This window comes from Telmatherina bonti (genome assembly GCF_933228915.1).
Source record: "Telmatherina bonti genome assembly, chromosome: 17".
NCBI classification, from domain to species: Eukaryota; Metazoa; Chordata; class Actinopteri; order Atheriniformes; family Telmatherinidae; genus Telmatherina; species Telmatherina bonti.
The window spans coordinates 22,135,118-22,151,074 of record NC_136615.1 but is presented as its reverse complement, the minus strand read 5'-3'; the positions used below and the strand labels follow the sequence as shown (position 1 = coordinate 22,151,074).

At 36.3% G+C, this 15,957-nt stretch overlaps 2 protein-coding genes across 4 annotated transcripts in view; both read right to left on the bottom strand.

The window, feature by feature from the left end:
• The window catches only part of pnpla7a (patatin-like phospholipase domain containing 7a), a 26,919-nt gene extending 17,124 nt beyond the window's left edge, over window positions 1-9,795 (bottom strand). For 2 of the 3 annotated variants that reach the window (XM_079256067.1, XM_079256068.1), the window contains exons 1-18: window positions 9,179-9,258; window positions 8,934-9,008; window positions 8,487-8,574; window positions 8,221-8,303; window positions 7,666-7,766; window positions 6,702-6,842; window positions 6,450-6,609; window positions 5,980-6,060; window positions 4,716-4,844; window positions 4,511-4,591; window positions 3,575-3,704; window positions 3,402-3,473; window positions 3,172-3,248; window positions 2,882-3,037; window positions 2,482-2,559; window positions 1,751-1,956; window positions 1,445-1,576; window positions 1,171-1,294 (exon numbers count right to left, since the gene is read on the bottom strand). In XM_079256067.1, coding sequence (XP_079112193.1) covers window positions 1,171-1,294; window positions 1,445-1,576; window positions 1,751-1,956; window positions 2,482-2,559; window positions 2,882-3,037; window positions 3,172-3,248; window positions 3,402-3,473; window positions 3,575-3,704; window positions 4,511-4,591; window positions 4,716-4,844; window positions 5,980-6,060; window positions 6,450-6,609; window positions 6,702-6,842; window positions 7,666-7,766; window positions 8,221-8,303; window positions 8,487-8,574; window positions 8,934-9,008; window positions 9,179-9,250 — 1,986 coding nt within the window. In that variant the 5' untranslated portion in view covers window positions 9,251-9,258. Of the gene's footprint in view, window positions 1-1,170; window positions 1,295-1,444; window positions 1,577-1,750; window positions 1,957-2,481; window positions 2,560-2,881; window positions 3,038-3,171; window positions 3,249-3,401; window positions 3,474-3,574; window positions 3,705-4,510; window positions 4,592-4,715; window positions 4,845-5,979; window positions 6,061-6,449; window positions 6,610-6,701; window positions 6,843-7,665; window positions 7,767-8,220; window positions 8,304-8,486; window positions 8,575-8,933; window positions 9,009-9,178; window positions 9,259-9,702 lie in introns of those variants that run through there. The other variant, XM_079256069.1, reaches the window with a different exon arrangement.
• Window positions 9,796-11,035: 1,240 nt separating this feature from the next.
• clic3 (chloride intracellular channel 3) lies at window positions 11,036-14,491 on the bottom strand (the record flags this gene model as incomplete). Its single annotated transcript, XM_079256805.1, has 6 exons — window positions 11,036-11,200; window positions 11,302-11,477; window positions 11,593-11,699; window positions 11,995-12,120; window positions 13,892-14,001; window positions 14,456-14,491. 6 exons carry the CDS (start codon window positions 14,489-14,491, stop codon window positions 11,036-11,038), a joined length of 720 nt encoding a protein of 239 aa, XP_079112931.1.
• Window positions 14,492-15,957: the final 1,466 nt, after the last annotated feature.

Sequence of the window (15,957 nt, the reverse complement as noted above, 5' to 3'; positions counted from 1 at the left end):
ATTGTCTAAAAATCTTAAAATCTTTAAAATCTAAAAATAAGTAACACTCATGACTATTTGGACAGAATCATCTAATTTGGTTAGATGTAAAACAACGCTGCATAGATGTCTCATATTTAAATTAATATTAAAAGAACTGTAATACAGTAATTTATATGTAACATTCAGCTCTTTCAACACGGAGCCAGAAATGCAATAGTTTAAAAGTTATTTGACCTTTACTTCAGCAGTTTTGGTCATGTAAAAATAGATTTACTATTGTTCAGATTTAAGTCTTCATTTAGAAGTAAAATATGTCAAAAATATTTCAGAAGATTATCAGGAGTTCCTTTTGATCTCAAAGTCAGTAAAACAAAATCAACAATGTCTAGACGAAATTTCATCAGTGATCTTGGGAATAATCCTAAATACACAAATAAATCTACTTAAGAGTCTTTCACAATCAACAGGTGAAATTTACTCTGCTGAAAGATTATGTAACCTGATCGAAATCCCACTGTTCTGCAATTTCATAAAAAGGCAAACATCCTACAAGAGCAGAGGACCTGAAACAAACACCACGAGGATCAATATAAAGCTGAATGACTTGGAACAGAAACTTTGGCTATCCGACATCTGCAATTAATTTTACTCAAAAGATTACTGTTAATATTGTAAATCCATTCACAGAAAAGTTAATTCATTCATGTATTTTGAATAATAAACTCTTTCATGTCATCTTACACTTCACTAACAGCTCACCAAATGACTGGTGCAAACGTCTGTCTACATACATTAAGAGTTTCAATAAATATGACCACAGGAGCATGAAAGTAGACTAAATTATCTCAATAATACTTATTTAGACAACATTTTAGCTTTTAGCTAGTATTTTATCCCTTTTTCAGGTCAAGTATTAATAAGATTTCCTTGGTTGATTTTTTATAAGTGGAGAACATAACTTAAGGACAATGCCTTAGAGGACATGGCAGCCTGTGTAGTCAACCATGCATACTGACAGTGGACATCAGTGAATCATTTGTAAATCTTTAAGTTATTATTAATGAAAAATGTCACAATTTTTTAATGTTTTGTAATCTTTTTTTTTTTTTTTTTTTTTTTAAATTAAATCAATATTAAATCATTTATACTCAGGTTTTCCACTTGCTGTTCATTAGATGACTTCCTTACCACTCCAATCAAGTCTCCGCGTCCATACTCTCCTATCAACTCTTTTTTGCCATCCTCCTTCATGATGACAGAGCGCAGTCGACCACTCAGCACTATGAAAGTGCTATCTGATTTCTCTCCCTGCCTGGTAAAAAAAAATGTACAGATAACTTAAAGTTGCTTACTTATTAACTTGCACCCGTCACTTCAGACTTTGTCTTCTTCAACATGCATATACTATTGTCTACACAAGTGGATGTAATGAATGCATTACCAAACGTTTCAAGCAGAATACCTGTAAACAGCCCTGCCAGCCTCCACAGCCATCCAATCCAGAGCAAAGTCTATCTGTCTGACAAAAGAAGACATCCTCCTGGACACCGTGTGAGCAACATTCAAAACTACTTTTGGTTCCTCACGCATTATCCTGAGGAATCAACAAAAAAGCAAAAGTCAAGCAAGACTGAGGACTCAAATAACATATTCATTCTTCAGATAAATGCTTGATCCTAAATGCAAGCAGCTTCTTTCAGTCTACATGTCTGTTTTAAAAACATAGTGCTGCACGGGGGATGTGTGCAGATATGTCCGTGTGACTCACTCATAGAAGTGTGTTTTGGAAATTGAGAGGAAGCAGCAGTCTCGCTGAGCCCGAACAGTAAATATGAGCGGCTCGCCGGTCAAGACAGCAAGCTGACCAACAAGCTCGCCAGGATGCGTTACAAACAGGCGTGTATCTTCTTCACGGTCAATCATCCGCTGGTACACATGGAGGAGGCCTGAAATCACAAACTGGATGCTCACCTCCTAAAACACACGAGAGAAACGGAAAGACTTCACAGCTTGAAGATGAATACATATACATCCATGAAACTATATTGTTACCCATTTTTTTTTCTAAGTTTCTGTTTTTATTGTTACCTTGACAAACTTATTTACATCTTTTAGAATTTATTAGGGGACAGAAGTCACATAAAGTCCAAGATAAATACATGGAGGACATAAGTGTGTCCAAAAAGAATCCTTTAGTCTGACTTATGTTTGTGTTCAAAGTACTGAATTGATCATCAAGCAAACTATAAGGCTCCAGTTTCACAAAAGCATCTAAAATCTATTAACTATTCAAGTATAAAGGTAAATTTAGCTTGTGTTAAATTTTGTGCCGTGCCTCCAAATTCTCAATTGGAGGCATGCTTCTTGACTGGGAGACAGCTACACCAAAGAATATCAAACTTTGTAAAAAACTAGATAGAAAATGTATGGACTTTTACTCATATGAGTCATGAAACCAAAACAGTCATTTCTAACAGCAGTGGAAGCCAGGGCTCTAACCTGGTCTCCTTGTCGAGCTACCACAGAACCAGCTTTAACATGGTGAAGAGTCACTCTCCCCTCTAGAAGACCGGGGTCCTGAAAAAGAAAAAGATATACTGAATATATGGAAGGAAGTTTGTTCTTTTCCACTGCTGCCTTGTGCATGCTCAGGCCGGAGGACTGGATTGAAGTCTAGATTCAATACAACTGTTTGTTTTCCTTAACTAGGCTATTTATTATGAACTGGCTTGAACTGATGTGTCTGTAAAGTTCCCTGAGATGACATTGTTGTGAAGTGGAGCTGTACAAATAAAGCTGAATTCAATTGAATATCACTTTAGTTCAAAGTGTGAATTCATCATGTTACAGGAAAAAATAAAAACCAAATAATCCCACTTATTTAATGTAATTAATTTACCTGCAGCTGTATGACTCCCAATAGGTCCCTCTTAGCAGCCTGGAGAATCGCATTGCTCTTACTGAGGTGGACAGCATCAGACTGCCCTCCACTGTCAGTATAGTGAAATACTTCTGATGGTGTGTGCTGCATTGTAACATTTTTCTTCAGGTTGGACTACAGAGATAAAACACAGAAGAACAACAGGTAAGTGGAATAATGGGCAGCAGATGTGGGGATATTCTGTGTCATCCACAGAGCAAATCTTTCATGTCACGTCAGTGTAAAAAATTACAGCAGGAAAATCTTACTTTGTGGGTGACAGGACTGGGTGGAGCTTCCTCTATGATAACTCGAGCTCGTTCACAAACCATGTTCAGGTCATTTCCTGTTTGTCATGATGAAATAACAAAGAGGTTAAGAGTTCAAATATATTCAGGATAGCAAATGCTCTTAGATTAGTAACAGTGATCATTCTCTGCAGAATAATTAATATGGCAACAATGCGTTTATTAATGAGATTTGTGCAGCAGCTTTCCACCTGTGTTGTCGGTGGACATTGAGATGGATCGCAGCTTCTTGTGGCTGTTTGAAGGACTGTCCTTTACACCATCTGTTCAGCGTAAAGCAAAGCATCAGAATTACATCAAATTAAAGCTCATTTCGAAATGTCGCATTTGCATGGAATTGTTTTGGTGACCATGTGTGTTTGACCTGTTTCTGCAGCACTGTCAGAAGAAATAGCAGGTAACTCATCCTGGAAGTGAAGACGACGAGTCATCTTTCCTGAATTTGCTTCAGCCATCACATTGTTAATGTTGGACAAAGGCACAGCCTGACTCTCCTATCAACCAGACAAAGGAGAATATTTGTGTTTCAGTGTAGGTTACATCTTTAACAAGCTGTGGGTAAAAAAATTTTCTACATAAATAAACTGAAAACTGGTCTTGTGGGTAAATCAGTGCTATAATACTATCAGGGTGAATGTGCATGCTTAAATGGGGCTGGTGCATTTGTAAGCTGTGTACATCAGATATTTCATCATACAATGTCAATATTAAAGCTCAAATAACTTTCTTAAAAGTTCAGCAGCTAGTCTTTATTAAGAAAACAGGCTCTGTACATCCATGGTTCAGCACCGATGCATGTCTCACAAACATAATTCACAAACTGAATAATAATACTAATAGATGTCCATTTTTACCGAAATTTAACAGTAAATAATCCATTTACTATTTTAAGCGAAGTGTCAATTTAAAATGATTAAAATAAAAATAATATCTAAAGCCATGAAGAAAGTGAAGCTCTTCCAAAGCATTTCAAGCATTAAAAAAAAAAACAATAAAAACAAAAATAATGATAGAGTAGTCAGAAGAAATCCAGTTTTAAAGGTTACTGCCCTTCCCATTTCTTGGGAGGGTTTACAATCACTTCCATTCATTTTCACTGAGCTCTCAGTAGGACGAGTTATGATGCTGTGCTTAATGTTGTGTGAAATTAGCCTGCAAGTGTGTGAGCAAATGTGCTGGTGCCTTTCTGTGGTTGTTTAGTGTAACCTGATCAAAAGCCAAGCTTAGGTATTCAGTGTGAGCCTCTCTGTGTGACTGTGTCTGCACACGTAAATATGTGTGTAGCAATTAATTCTCCTACCGGATTGAAGAGCTCGGTAGTTAGACCCAGATAATTATGCAACGCCAAAAAGGTCACTCTCTGGAGGCGCACCATGATTATCTGCAACACAAACAAAAATCAAACGCAGGTAAACAGAGCATAACATGTTGCACATTGTTTGGTAACGAGATGAAAATAAAGTAATTTATTCACACTGCATGTTTATTGTTGGACATTTTGTTACCTGAATGACGCGCACAAGTGTTTCTGGGTATTTCTTAAAAACAGACTCAAAAGCTGATGCTGGTAGGCGTAAGATGGTGGAGCGAGTTGCAGCTCGCGTGGATACAGTCTTATATGGAGCTGGGTAACCCTTGATAACACAGCAGAAAAAAAAAAATCTTTCATCAACATTACAGCTTTCACTTTGGAGCCATTTATAGCCATAGCCATTTATACCATAGTTAACTGGACAAAGTTTGACATGGCTTTAAATTGTTTGTTTATACTTGGAATAGTCACAAGATATACAAAACTGTCATTTCCACACAGTGAATATTAAAAAAAAAAAAAAATTTAAATCTGAAATTTTTCCAAGCATTTTAGTCTCACTTTATGTAAATGTGTATTAGTCCCCAAGCATGAGAGACACTGTTCTTACTGCTGTGTTTACATGGACAAGTATTCATTGATCTGATTAGAATAATTCAGATCACAGAGTCACACGTAAGTCTGCCACAAATGAAAGAGATGCAAAGATATCTGTGTTTACATGCTACAAAGCATTTACTCAAAGTCAAATCCTTTGAAAATACAAAAAGACAAGCGTGATGTAATGCTAATCTGCATACAATGTACCAAGAAACAAAGAAAAAGTTTGCTTTCACAACTCCCACTTCCTCAGCCCTCCCTCACCCCCCAAATTTAATTGCATAGCCCAACTTCTACTGATGTCTGCTAACTAGCATGAAGTAAAAGTGGACTTTGACACCTCAAATCTGGCTGTGCCCCATCTAGAAGCCTGTGAGTGAAACTCAAGGCTTTTCTTTACTAAATTTGCTGTTTAGGAATGAAGCCCTGTAAAAATAGTTTCAACAATTCTTAACGGAAATCTTCAACAGGAAAGTTTCCACTTTCTCACAGAACAATTGATGTTTGCTGTCAACATGTTTTTATCTCTTGAAAGCAACATTTCCCAGTAAGAGCACATTTATTCCAATCAAAAAATGAGTAAGTGATACACTATCATTTTTGACTGGACTGTAATTATCTGATCAAAAGTTATCGTTGTATACACAGACAATAACATCATGAAACTGACAAAGGCCAGGACTATCCCTGTCATTTTTTAATCAAAAGGAAACTATCGGAAATGATGCAGCTGTAAGTCACAAAACTTTACAAAAACAAGGGGAAAAAATGTCACTGGAGGATGACTCATGGCAATGGACAAACCAATGTACTCACAGTCAGAGCAAACTGCAATAAGGGAATAGATATGAGCTCACAGTGATGATGTCCAGAATACTGAGGAGGCTGTGGACACTGTCTCCTGGGAGCACGTCCTTCACTACTGGTTCAGTGCCATCCTTTTTTTAATAAATAAATAAATAAATATAAAAATTAGAGAATTGCAACATTAAAACATGACCTTTAAATAAACGTAAATAGATTAACAAACTTAGGCATAATATCAGATATTTTTAAAAATTGTCAAAAATGGCTAAATATATCTGATGAAACGCTGCCTTTTTTACATTTCTTATTCCTATGAGCATTTAAAGAACAGTGGAGAACATTTTGTCATTAGATAAAATAGAGTGTCCATCTTGTCGCTACAAAGAAACAATAGGTGAAATAGCTATATATAAAGCAATGCAACCTCACATTTAAAATTATGCACTTTCATTCTGAGGACAATTCTTATTTTAATTCATCCAAGAAGTTTTCCAAGATATTTTTCATGCTGGCCACATACAGTCTCTTGGATGCAGAGTTCAAGTCGACCATCTTGGACCACGTAGATGCTGTCATCATCGTCTCCAGGCCTGAATAAACTTTCACCCTCCTGCAGCTCAATAAACACCATGTGGCGACACAGCTCCAGAAACAGAGGCTTCTCAAAATGACCCAAGACCCTACAATATGTTGAAGAATACAAACGTTTAAATGACAAGGAACTAATATACCAAGAGGGTAAATATATTGGAAATGTTGTTTATTTGTCTACCTGACATTTTTCAACATGTAGAGGACTTCTGAGGGCAGGTTTGAGCTCTGGACATCAAACTCTGTTAGGTCAGCCTCCAGCAAGGAGGGAGGAGGTTCCTTAGGCTGTAGGGTCGGAGGGTCTTTACGGATCCTCAGGATTCTGTTGAAAGAAAAATAAAATTAATGCCAAAATTTCAACTTAATTAACTACAGTTGGGTTTAATAACAATAGAAAAAAAAAAACAGATTTTAGTCTATTCTAGATTAATTGATCAAATATTGATTCATAAAAGTTGGAGATCTACTTTTTTTTTTTTAAACTTTTTTCTGGCAACAAGTGACCGTACTCTCGCGTACCTTGCTGATGCTCAGAGAGGTCTGAGCATATATTAAAAAAATTAAATGATTGTCTGTGTTGGTTCGGCCAAATTTCAGTTTTTCTTGCTGAGATAATGCCAAATAAAGATATTTGTTCATTCACCACTAGATTATATTGACTTATAAACAATTTAGCAGTGTATTACTTCTAACATTTGCAGTCAACACCATGACTGTAGCTTCTGCCATGTTCAACAAACACTAAAGGTTTTGAAAATAACAGAAAGTAATGTCACTGTGCATTTACAAACTCCAAGATAAATCCAATAATGGAGAATCCGAATACTTTTTTCTGTCTGTATTTCTGACTGCGAACCTGGGGGAACACTGACCCATAGATGTGCATGGAGACCCAAAAGGTCAAATTATTACAAACATCTGATAATCAAAGATATCTGATTTTTATGGTCATGTAAACAAAGTTATTTGAGAAGGTCTTTTAATAAAAGATATATACATAAATATCTGTAAATGATTTTAAATAAAATTTAAAGGAAATCTAATCAAATCTGGCTGTTCTGAAACTAATGAAGACAAGTGGTGATACCCAGCCCTATTTAAAATACATTTTTAAAAAGACAAAAGTTGGGAAAATGTTTCCATACTTGCGAGCTATGCTCAAAACTTTGGTTCTTTTGCGTATGCGCTGTGGTTGCTTAGATACTGTAGTGGAGGAGGGAGGAGGAGTCGAGGACAGCGTTTGGACCTTACAAATGCAGAAAGACAAACACATTTGTAATTGTGAGCAGGCAGCAGCAAGTCCAATTAATGTAATACATAATGGATTAATTAGTAATTGATAAAAATAAATGGCTTTTAAAACTGATTTAAATAAAGAGATCATTATTTATAACTTGTTACTGGTTATAAAACTTGCTGAGATTCTATTGTATTCTATTCTAGTCTAGTCTTGTCCATTCTACTCTATTGTCATTTAGCAGATGCTTTATCCAAAGAGATGTCTAACATCAGGAGTGCAACTACATACAAACACCAAGCCTAAATAGAAATGTATTTAATTCATTTTATTTAATGCATAGAAAATGTGCTTAACTTGCCATTAAAGCAAAAGTCTATTAATCTAATTCTTAACATTGCTGATAAACTGATGGCAAACGTCTATGTTCAAAGATACAGACATAAGTAAAAATAGAAAAGACCTTGCGCATAATCTTCCTCCCATAGAACAGCACTTTATCTCGTTTTCTGAAACGATAATGAGGTACTCCAGACTGCTGTTCACCTTGTTAGAACAAATGAAACAGTTTGTAAATAAAAATTAGGATGATATCCTGAAAACAGTTAAAGTTAAGAATAATAAATAAATAATAATAATCATTGAGGGCAAAATCATAGAATTTTTTCAAAAAACAAAAATGTCATCATTAAAAAAGACGGGATTTTAAAAAGTTGGGATTTGACTCACGAGCAAGTTTGAATCTTCTATAGAGGAAAAGTACCACAATCCCTATTAATGAAACTGCAACTGCTGCACCAATCAGCACACCAGTAAGCTAGACAGACAAAAACAAACAGTCACATGAGAAGCAGTGTTGTAAAGCTCCACACAAGACATGCAAGCTGCTGCTTCAGTAATATTATCCTTCAAAGTCCAAAACTGGGTCAGTTAAATAATTGATGCTGATTTTAAACAGATTTTGAGAAAGCAGCACGCTTAGATCAGATAAAACTCAACTATGCCAATACAAACTACTTGAAAAACGTACAAAATAATGGCTAGATTATCAAAATTACATACAGTTTTTATAAACTGACACCTTAAATATAAAAGCACAAATTATTATTTGCAAGCATGCCTAATCCTTCTATATTTCTGTACCACATAAGCTGACAATGAATGTCAATTTCATACCATGGTGGTTTGCATCCTATCCTCCACGAACTGTTGCACTCGAGCCTTTAGTTCACTCCTGCTGTTCAGCAGCACCTAAACACAATTTACGGTATTCATAGTTCATGAAGACCGTTTATATAAAGTACCATCTGGATGGCTTTTTTTTTTTTTTTTTTTTTTTTTGTCTGTAAAACTGTAAACACTAAAACAACAAAGTTAACCTTTTTCATGTAGTATGTTTTAAAATAAGTTGTGATCCTTACTGAACTGGCCCACCGACACAGGTCTTCATTGCCTCCACGACAGTCCATCTTGTATGAAAAGTGACCCTGCATGCGATAATGCTCAGAGCTTATTAAAACAAAAACTATGCTGACAAAGCCCTGAAGCGTTACATCTACGAGAGGTTGCCAACCATTATGACGGCACCTTAAGTTGTAGGCGTGAAAACGAAAACAACATGAAAAGAGGAAGCAGGATTTTTGCATTAGCAGCATTTGGCTGCAATGACTGTAGTTATGTAGATTTGATTCTGGATTTAAATTAATCTTAAGAACATTAGAGAATGCCAAGCTTGTATAACAAGTCAACTATCAAGTGACGAAATGTTGACAATCTTTTTACGGGGATAAATAGCCAGAATCGGCTAATATTAGCCTAAATAACATCAGCTAGCAGCTCCCCGACTGGCGTTACCGACAGCCTTACCACTACCTATGAATAACCAAATTTAACAATGCAGTGGAGATTCATGCATTCTATGGTAAACAAGATTATTAACGCTTACTTTCTGACGATTTCTTCTGGACTGCTTTGTGCTTACTACATCGTTGAAGAGCCGCTGAAGTTAGCTACTAGCTAACAAAGTTTTCTTTATGCTGTCATTTGCTTATTAGCCCCGCCTTGTCTGCTGTTGCCTTGGTATCGCTTAAAGCACACAGCCAATCAGAACCAGGCTGAGCACATTCATATTGAGACCCAAATAAATGATAAAACCTGGACCCAAAATCATGCATGTTTTTCTCCCAATATTTTAAGGTGAACCTAAGGTTAACTCAAACCCCGTTCTTTCATATAATGTTGAACCACTTACCAACATTTTAAATACCCTTTTCTTATATAATGGAGAAATTTATTAATTGCAGTTAAGTTTTTTAGAAAAGCTTCAGCTTAGAATAAGTTTAGAAAATGGATAAATGAGTGTATAATAAGACAATTAAAATGTCATGAGCAATAATAATTCAGTATGTATGCTTGTGTGCAACTTAACCTACATCAATTATGTAATTCGTGATTTACTATTCTATTTAAATCTGCAAAGTAAAAGAAGAGGAGATAAGATTTAAAAATAAAAATTATCAGTCTGCTGAACTATTCTCTTCAGTTTACTCAGATTTGTGTCTTTTGTTGTGGTGACCAATCTGCAAACATACTTTAAAAATATTTAACTATTACTGTTGTTCAGTAATGACAAGTTCAATACATGAACTAAAACATTGGGAGATGAAAAGTTAATTTCAGTGCTGCCCGGTCGTGGTCATGGGTCTTTACCTGGCATCACACTCATGCAATGAAATAGATCCACGTGATGAAAATCTTTGTCAAATCAATCTGTTTATAAGCATGAAATATTTTTATTTGATGTTCATTTAGTTAAAAGCAACTTATATGAAAGATAAACAAAACTGAAGCATCTCTGAAATATCAACGTTTATTTTTATATGGTAAAAACTGATATTAACTGGAATAACTGATTCATATATGCTATTATCATAATCATTGCTTGAAATACAAACAAAGTGAAACTTTATACAAACATCCTTTAAGATTTATATCTCTCTGCAGAGGCTAAATAAAACTACATTAATACAATCAATAGTGTATCTTATATACAAAACTACTTGCAGTTGGAAAAATGATTAAACATTGAACTGTAAACATTTTATGATCCCTACTCAGAACATGTTGACACAGTTCTATCATATTTAGCTTAAGTGATGATGGCGAGCCATTAAAAATATATACATACATACAGTTCATCCCTCTCTGTTACATTTGTCCATGTTTTATGGATTGTGTTCTTTGTCTTCGCTTATGCAGGATATCCTTTTATCCAAGATCTACTTGCTCAAGTACTTGGCCACAGATTGGTAAGCAATGAGAATCTCTGAATCATTTGGGCAGGTGTAGCGAAACTCATCTTGTTTGTAGGCATTTTGGAGGTAACGTGTCAACCCTTTCAGCTCTGCAGGGATGTCAAAGTTGCGATACTCCTTACAGACCACCTGAGTGGAAAAATAGTTGAAAGAGTTTCAGGGGGTAAAGGTTCAGTAATAGCTCCTTAATGTATTCAATGATGAGCAGAGATTTCCTTTAGACTTGCTACCTTTACAATGTTGAGTTTGGGAAGCAGGTTGCAGTCTGCCAAGGTGAAGGTGTCCCCATCCAGGTACAGGCGTGAGGACTCATTGATGTTTGGGTTCTGGTCCAGCTCATGAGGGAGAGGTGTCTCAAGGTACATGTTCAGTTTTACCAGAGTTGACAAAAATTTCTTCTCTAGCACTGCGACACAGAAAAGACGTCACCATAGACTTTTGTTAACTTTACACAGACATTTTCCATCACATGCCTGTGTATGTAGCTGAAGTGGCAGAATTTTTTAAAAAGTTTGACTCACGGTCATTCAACCCAGGATTGGGATTCTTTATGTATGCTGAAAATTTTCTGAAGATGTCTTCTCCAGCTCCATTAGACTCCTTGTAGCGACAGCACAATTTTGGGTACCTGCCATTGGTGAAGCAAATGTATCATTGATGTGTTTTGATGCCCAGTGTAACTTCAGATGTCTCTATGTGGTATGATGTGGTGCAAAGTCATATATTGCCCAGAGAATATAGTTATTTGCCAAGGCATCTCTTACATGTAGCCACAAGAAAATTGATGGCTCTGAAGATGGCTCTATTTTAAAAATTACAATGGCCTGCAAATTAAGTTTGAGAAAAGGAGCAGTGGCTCATCGCATTTAGCATTGTATTGTATTTGTATGTTTTCAATGAGAAAAAAGATAGACTCCACTCACTGAGGTGGAGCTAAGTTCTCCTCCAGGAACTCCTCAATCTTGTTAGTGTCTGTTTTCACTTCTTCATTGTAGATGAGGAAAGGGGGTTGGGACCCTGGAGCCAAAGCTTTTAGCACATCCGGTGCCCTGAAACAAGACAGAAATCAACACTTAACCAGATCTGCTCTGAAAGAAAGAAACAAAACACAATCCTCCTTCAGAAAGTCTTTAACAGAACAAATTCAGCTCAGACCTGACTTATTAAAACTGGATACAATTTTATTTCAAACCATACTTAATACATTTTACTATCAAACATAAAAGACACTAAGAAATACAAAGTGGCAGGGAAACTTAAGAGGATCTACAGCAAATTGGGCTCTGTAAGAACATTAAAAAAAACATAAAATGCTGTGTTACAAAGCAACAACAGTGTCTGATCTCAGTTAGGAATGAATATCCTTTCTTTTGTCTATAGCTGGCACTGGTTCTGCACTCATGTAGGGATTAGATCAGGGAGTTTCCCTGCTGCAACACACCTGACTCAAACACCGACTTGTCCAGAACCTTACCCATTGATTTGAGTGAGGTGTGTTGCAGTGTGGGGACTTCAAAAACCTATAGAATATTGACCTTTAAGGAGAAGATTCCGGATCCTTGGTCAGATCCAGAAAAATCAACACATTTGGGCAAAAGTTGCAGATTTTTTTCAAGGGTTTTTACATCTGGAACAGACAAGATGAAGAAAGAGTTCTATGTTTGTCTGAAAAAAGTCAGATTTTATGGAGGCCACAAGTTGTTGGGCCTGTTATATTTACAACTAGTGCAAGGTCCATTTTAGGCAAATCTACCAAAACTGATTGGATGATGATTCCAGGTAAATGTATAATGTAAAAACAACTGAGAAATTTAAAGGGTACAAGTAAAGAAAATGCTGTGTCATGGTCAGTCACTTGATCTTGCTCTGACCAATATCCACTTATCTTTTTTGAGACTAAACTAAAAAGAGAACAACTCACAAACAAACAACAACTGAAGACAACTCTAGTAAATGCCTGGTAATGATTAATGAAAGAGGGGACAAATTCTTCCATACAGACTTTTGGCAGTTATTGTCATAAAAAGTTAATGACAAGTGTCAGCATTGAAGATCATTACATTTTTCCACATACTCACTAGAAACTTACTGACCAGTGGTGTGGCTGAACACAAGAAAAGTGGCTCTTGGTAAAACTTCGTACAATTCTTAAAACAATGATCAGGAAGCTGGATGGAACAACTTGAACTTATATAAACTGGATCATTTATGAAAGCAGGAAGAGCTTCTGAAGCCACAATGGCTTCCTTACACTACATCCTTCACTCCACACATCCCCCACCCCGTTCTTTTGTTTGAAATTTTGTAATTCTTCCAAATAAAACATGAGCCAAGAACAAGACTGCTAGAACAACATTCAGTATGATGTGGGTGGTAAACTGTTTTTTTTACAATAAAAGAGAAAATATTTCATTCAACATACATATATAAAAAAGCAAGAATCCTGTAAAAAATAAACAAACATCAGCATTTCATGGCAAAGTAAACTAATATCAGCAATGACTTTCCTTTTTTGGGGAGGGCGGGGGCTGGAGGGTAGGGTGGGGGATGGGCATGAATGGATGGATGGATGGGCAAAAGTTTTGAGGGTTTTTTTTGTTTTGTTTGATTTTTAAGAAATGTAGCTATCAAATCAAATAAATCTTCATTTATAAAGCACTTCTCATGCAATCAGCACTTTATATAATTACACATGCACATACATAAAAAAACAGCTTGTTTTAATGAGCAATTCAACCTGTGTAAGCATTGTTGACACTACCTGTTAAGAGATGCATTACTGTAATGAAAAGACCAAACACAAAACCAAACTGCTTTCACCTTCTCATGTCCACAGTGGTCAAGGTAAAATTGACCCCCTTTAACCAAAGAATCATGAAGAGCCGCTGACAGAAAGGACAGTTTCCAACACTCTCAGCATCAACACTGGCCTGACGGACAAATAAAACAGTTTTCAGGGATTGCAGATGAAAATGACAAACAAAAATGAAATAGTTTTTTTCAACATCCACTATACTAGATGTGGAAACAGCTCTGCAAATGGAGGCTCAAGCTGCTTTTCTCCCTTCTTAAACCATCAATTCTTGAAATAGCATTTATTATCTCTGATACATTGCACTGTATATATGCATACATATATAGAGTATAAATGTGTAGTATGTATGCTTTCCTGTGATAGATATAAAGTGAAGCAGGAATAAGTTGACAAATATTTGCCTGAAAATTATGCAATTAAAAATTATTAATTTAGTTCTGGATTACTAGAATAAGTACACACCTGCTGGACAATGATTGCATTTGTATGTAAACTAACAAGACATTTATATAAACTTATCTTTGTCTATACATTGCCGTTTCATAAAGAATAACTGTTACCAATCTTACCTTGACAAAGAGCTCAATTTTTGGGACTTCAGACATTTTTATCCTGTTTTTCTGCTTGTATATGTCCACCAATCTGTTGAGTTCACACAAGACTTTTTTTCTGCTGACCCAAAAATAAGGCAAAATTGTGATTGAGAAGATGAAGTCATTCCTCTTTCACCCGCACACACAGACACTTGCATACTTTCATGATTTTGTCAAGTTAATACTCACATTGGTGACGTGTTTGCATTGAATACAAGAACAGTCTTGTCCTTAAACCACCTGAATTTATTCCTTGTCGTCTCCCATCACTTTGCTCTATACCTCTGTGGTTTTAGTTCATCTCACCACACCTGTTGAAACTGAAAAGAAATCCTACACCTCCTCTGGCCTTACCAGTCGGACCAGCAAATCTGGATCTTTTTGGCTCTGCCTTCCAGCATTTTCTCTGTAAGAAATCTGGCAGTTTCAATCCATTACCTTTGGTCCTTTTCTCCCCTGATTTGCTTTTGCTCTGTGACTCTGGACAAAATCTGTTGTATATGAATCATCAAAAATACCTGTAATTTTACAATGTTTCCAATAGAGTAACAATAAAGTGGATAGATAAATAAATATACAGACAGACGCTTTCATTGACCTATATAATCTAGAAGGAGGTGTGATGGGCAGGGAGGAATGTGTTTTTCTCATCTCCAACAACAGGAGGTGAGAATGTTGTTGAAGTTTAGCTGTTGATTGTTGCAAAGAGTTAAGCAATGAAATTCATGCATTATCCTAACCGCTTAATCCGATGAAGGGTCGCGGGGAAGCTGGAGCCTATCCCAGCAGTCTTTGGTCAAAAGACAGGGTACACCCTGGACAGCTCACCAGTCCACCGCAAGGCCACACAGAGACAAACAACCACTCACACTCACTCCTAGGGGCAATTTAGAGTAAACAATTAACCTAACATGCATGTCTTTGGACGGTGGGAGGAAGCCAGAGTACCCAGAGAGAACCCACACATACACAGGGTGAACATGCAAACTCCACACAGAAAAACCACTGTCCAAACCTCGCCCTGGTCGAGGATCAAACAAACAACATTCTTGCTCTGAGGCCACAGTGCTACCCACTATGTCATCGCGCAGCCAGCTAGGAAGTTATTATGGTGAAATGTTGTTTGTGTGCACAGTCTTTCTCTTTAATGAAAAGAACTAAAGTCACAACTTCTGGTAGCATGTCAAAAAATCAATGAGAAGCTCTTTTAGCAGCAAAGTTAGCATTAAGACACTCAGATCAGCAAAAGCAATATAAGTGACCCTTAAATTGTGATTATTTATGGAATCACAAAGACGATTCACTGCATTATATAAGTCAATAAGTCTTTCATCTGAGCTGCTGGACAAGCAATCTGTGTTATGTCTGATATGTCTCAACCCAAGCTGCTTGCTGGTCTTGATGTTGATCTATGATTTTTCTTTCTTTCCTGAGGACATAATCAAATGGTGATTTTCTTCCTTTCAGCAATATTTAGA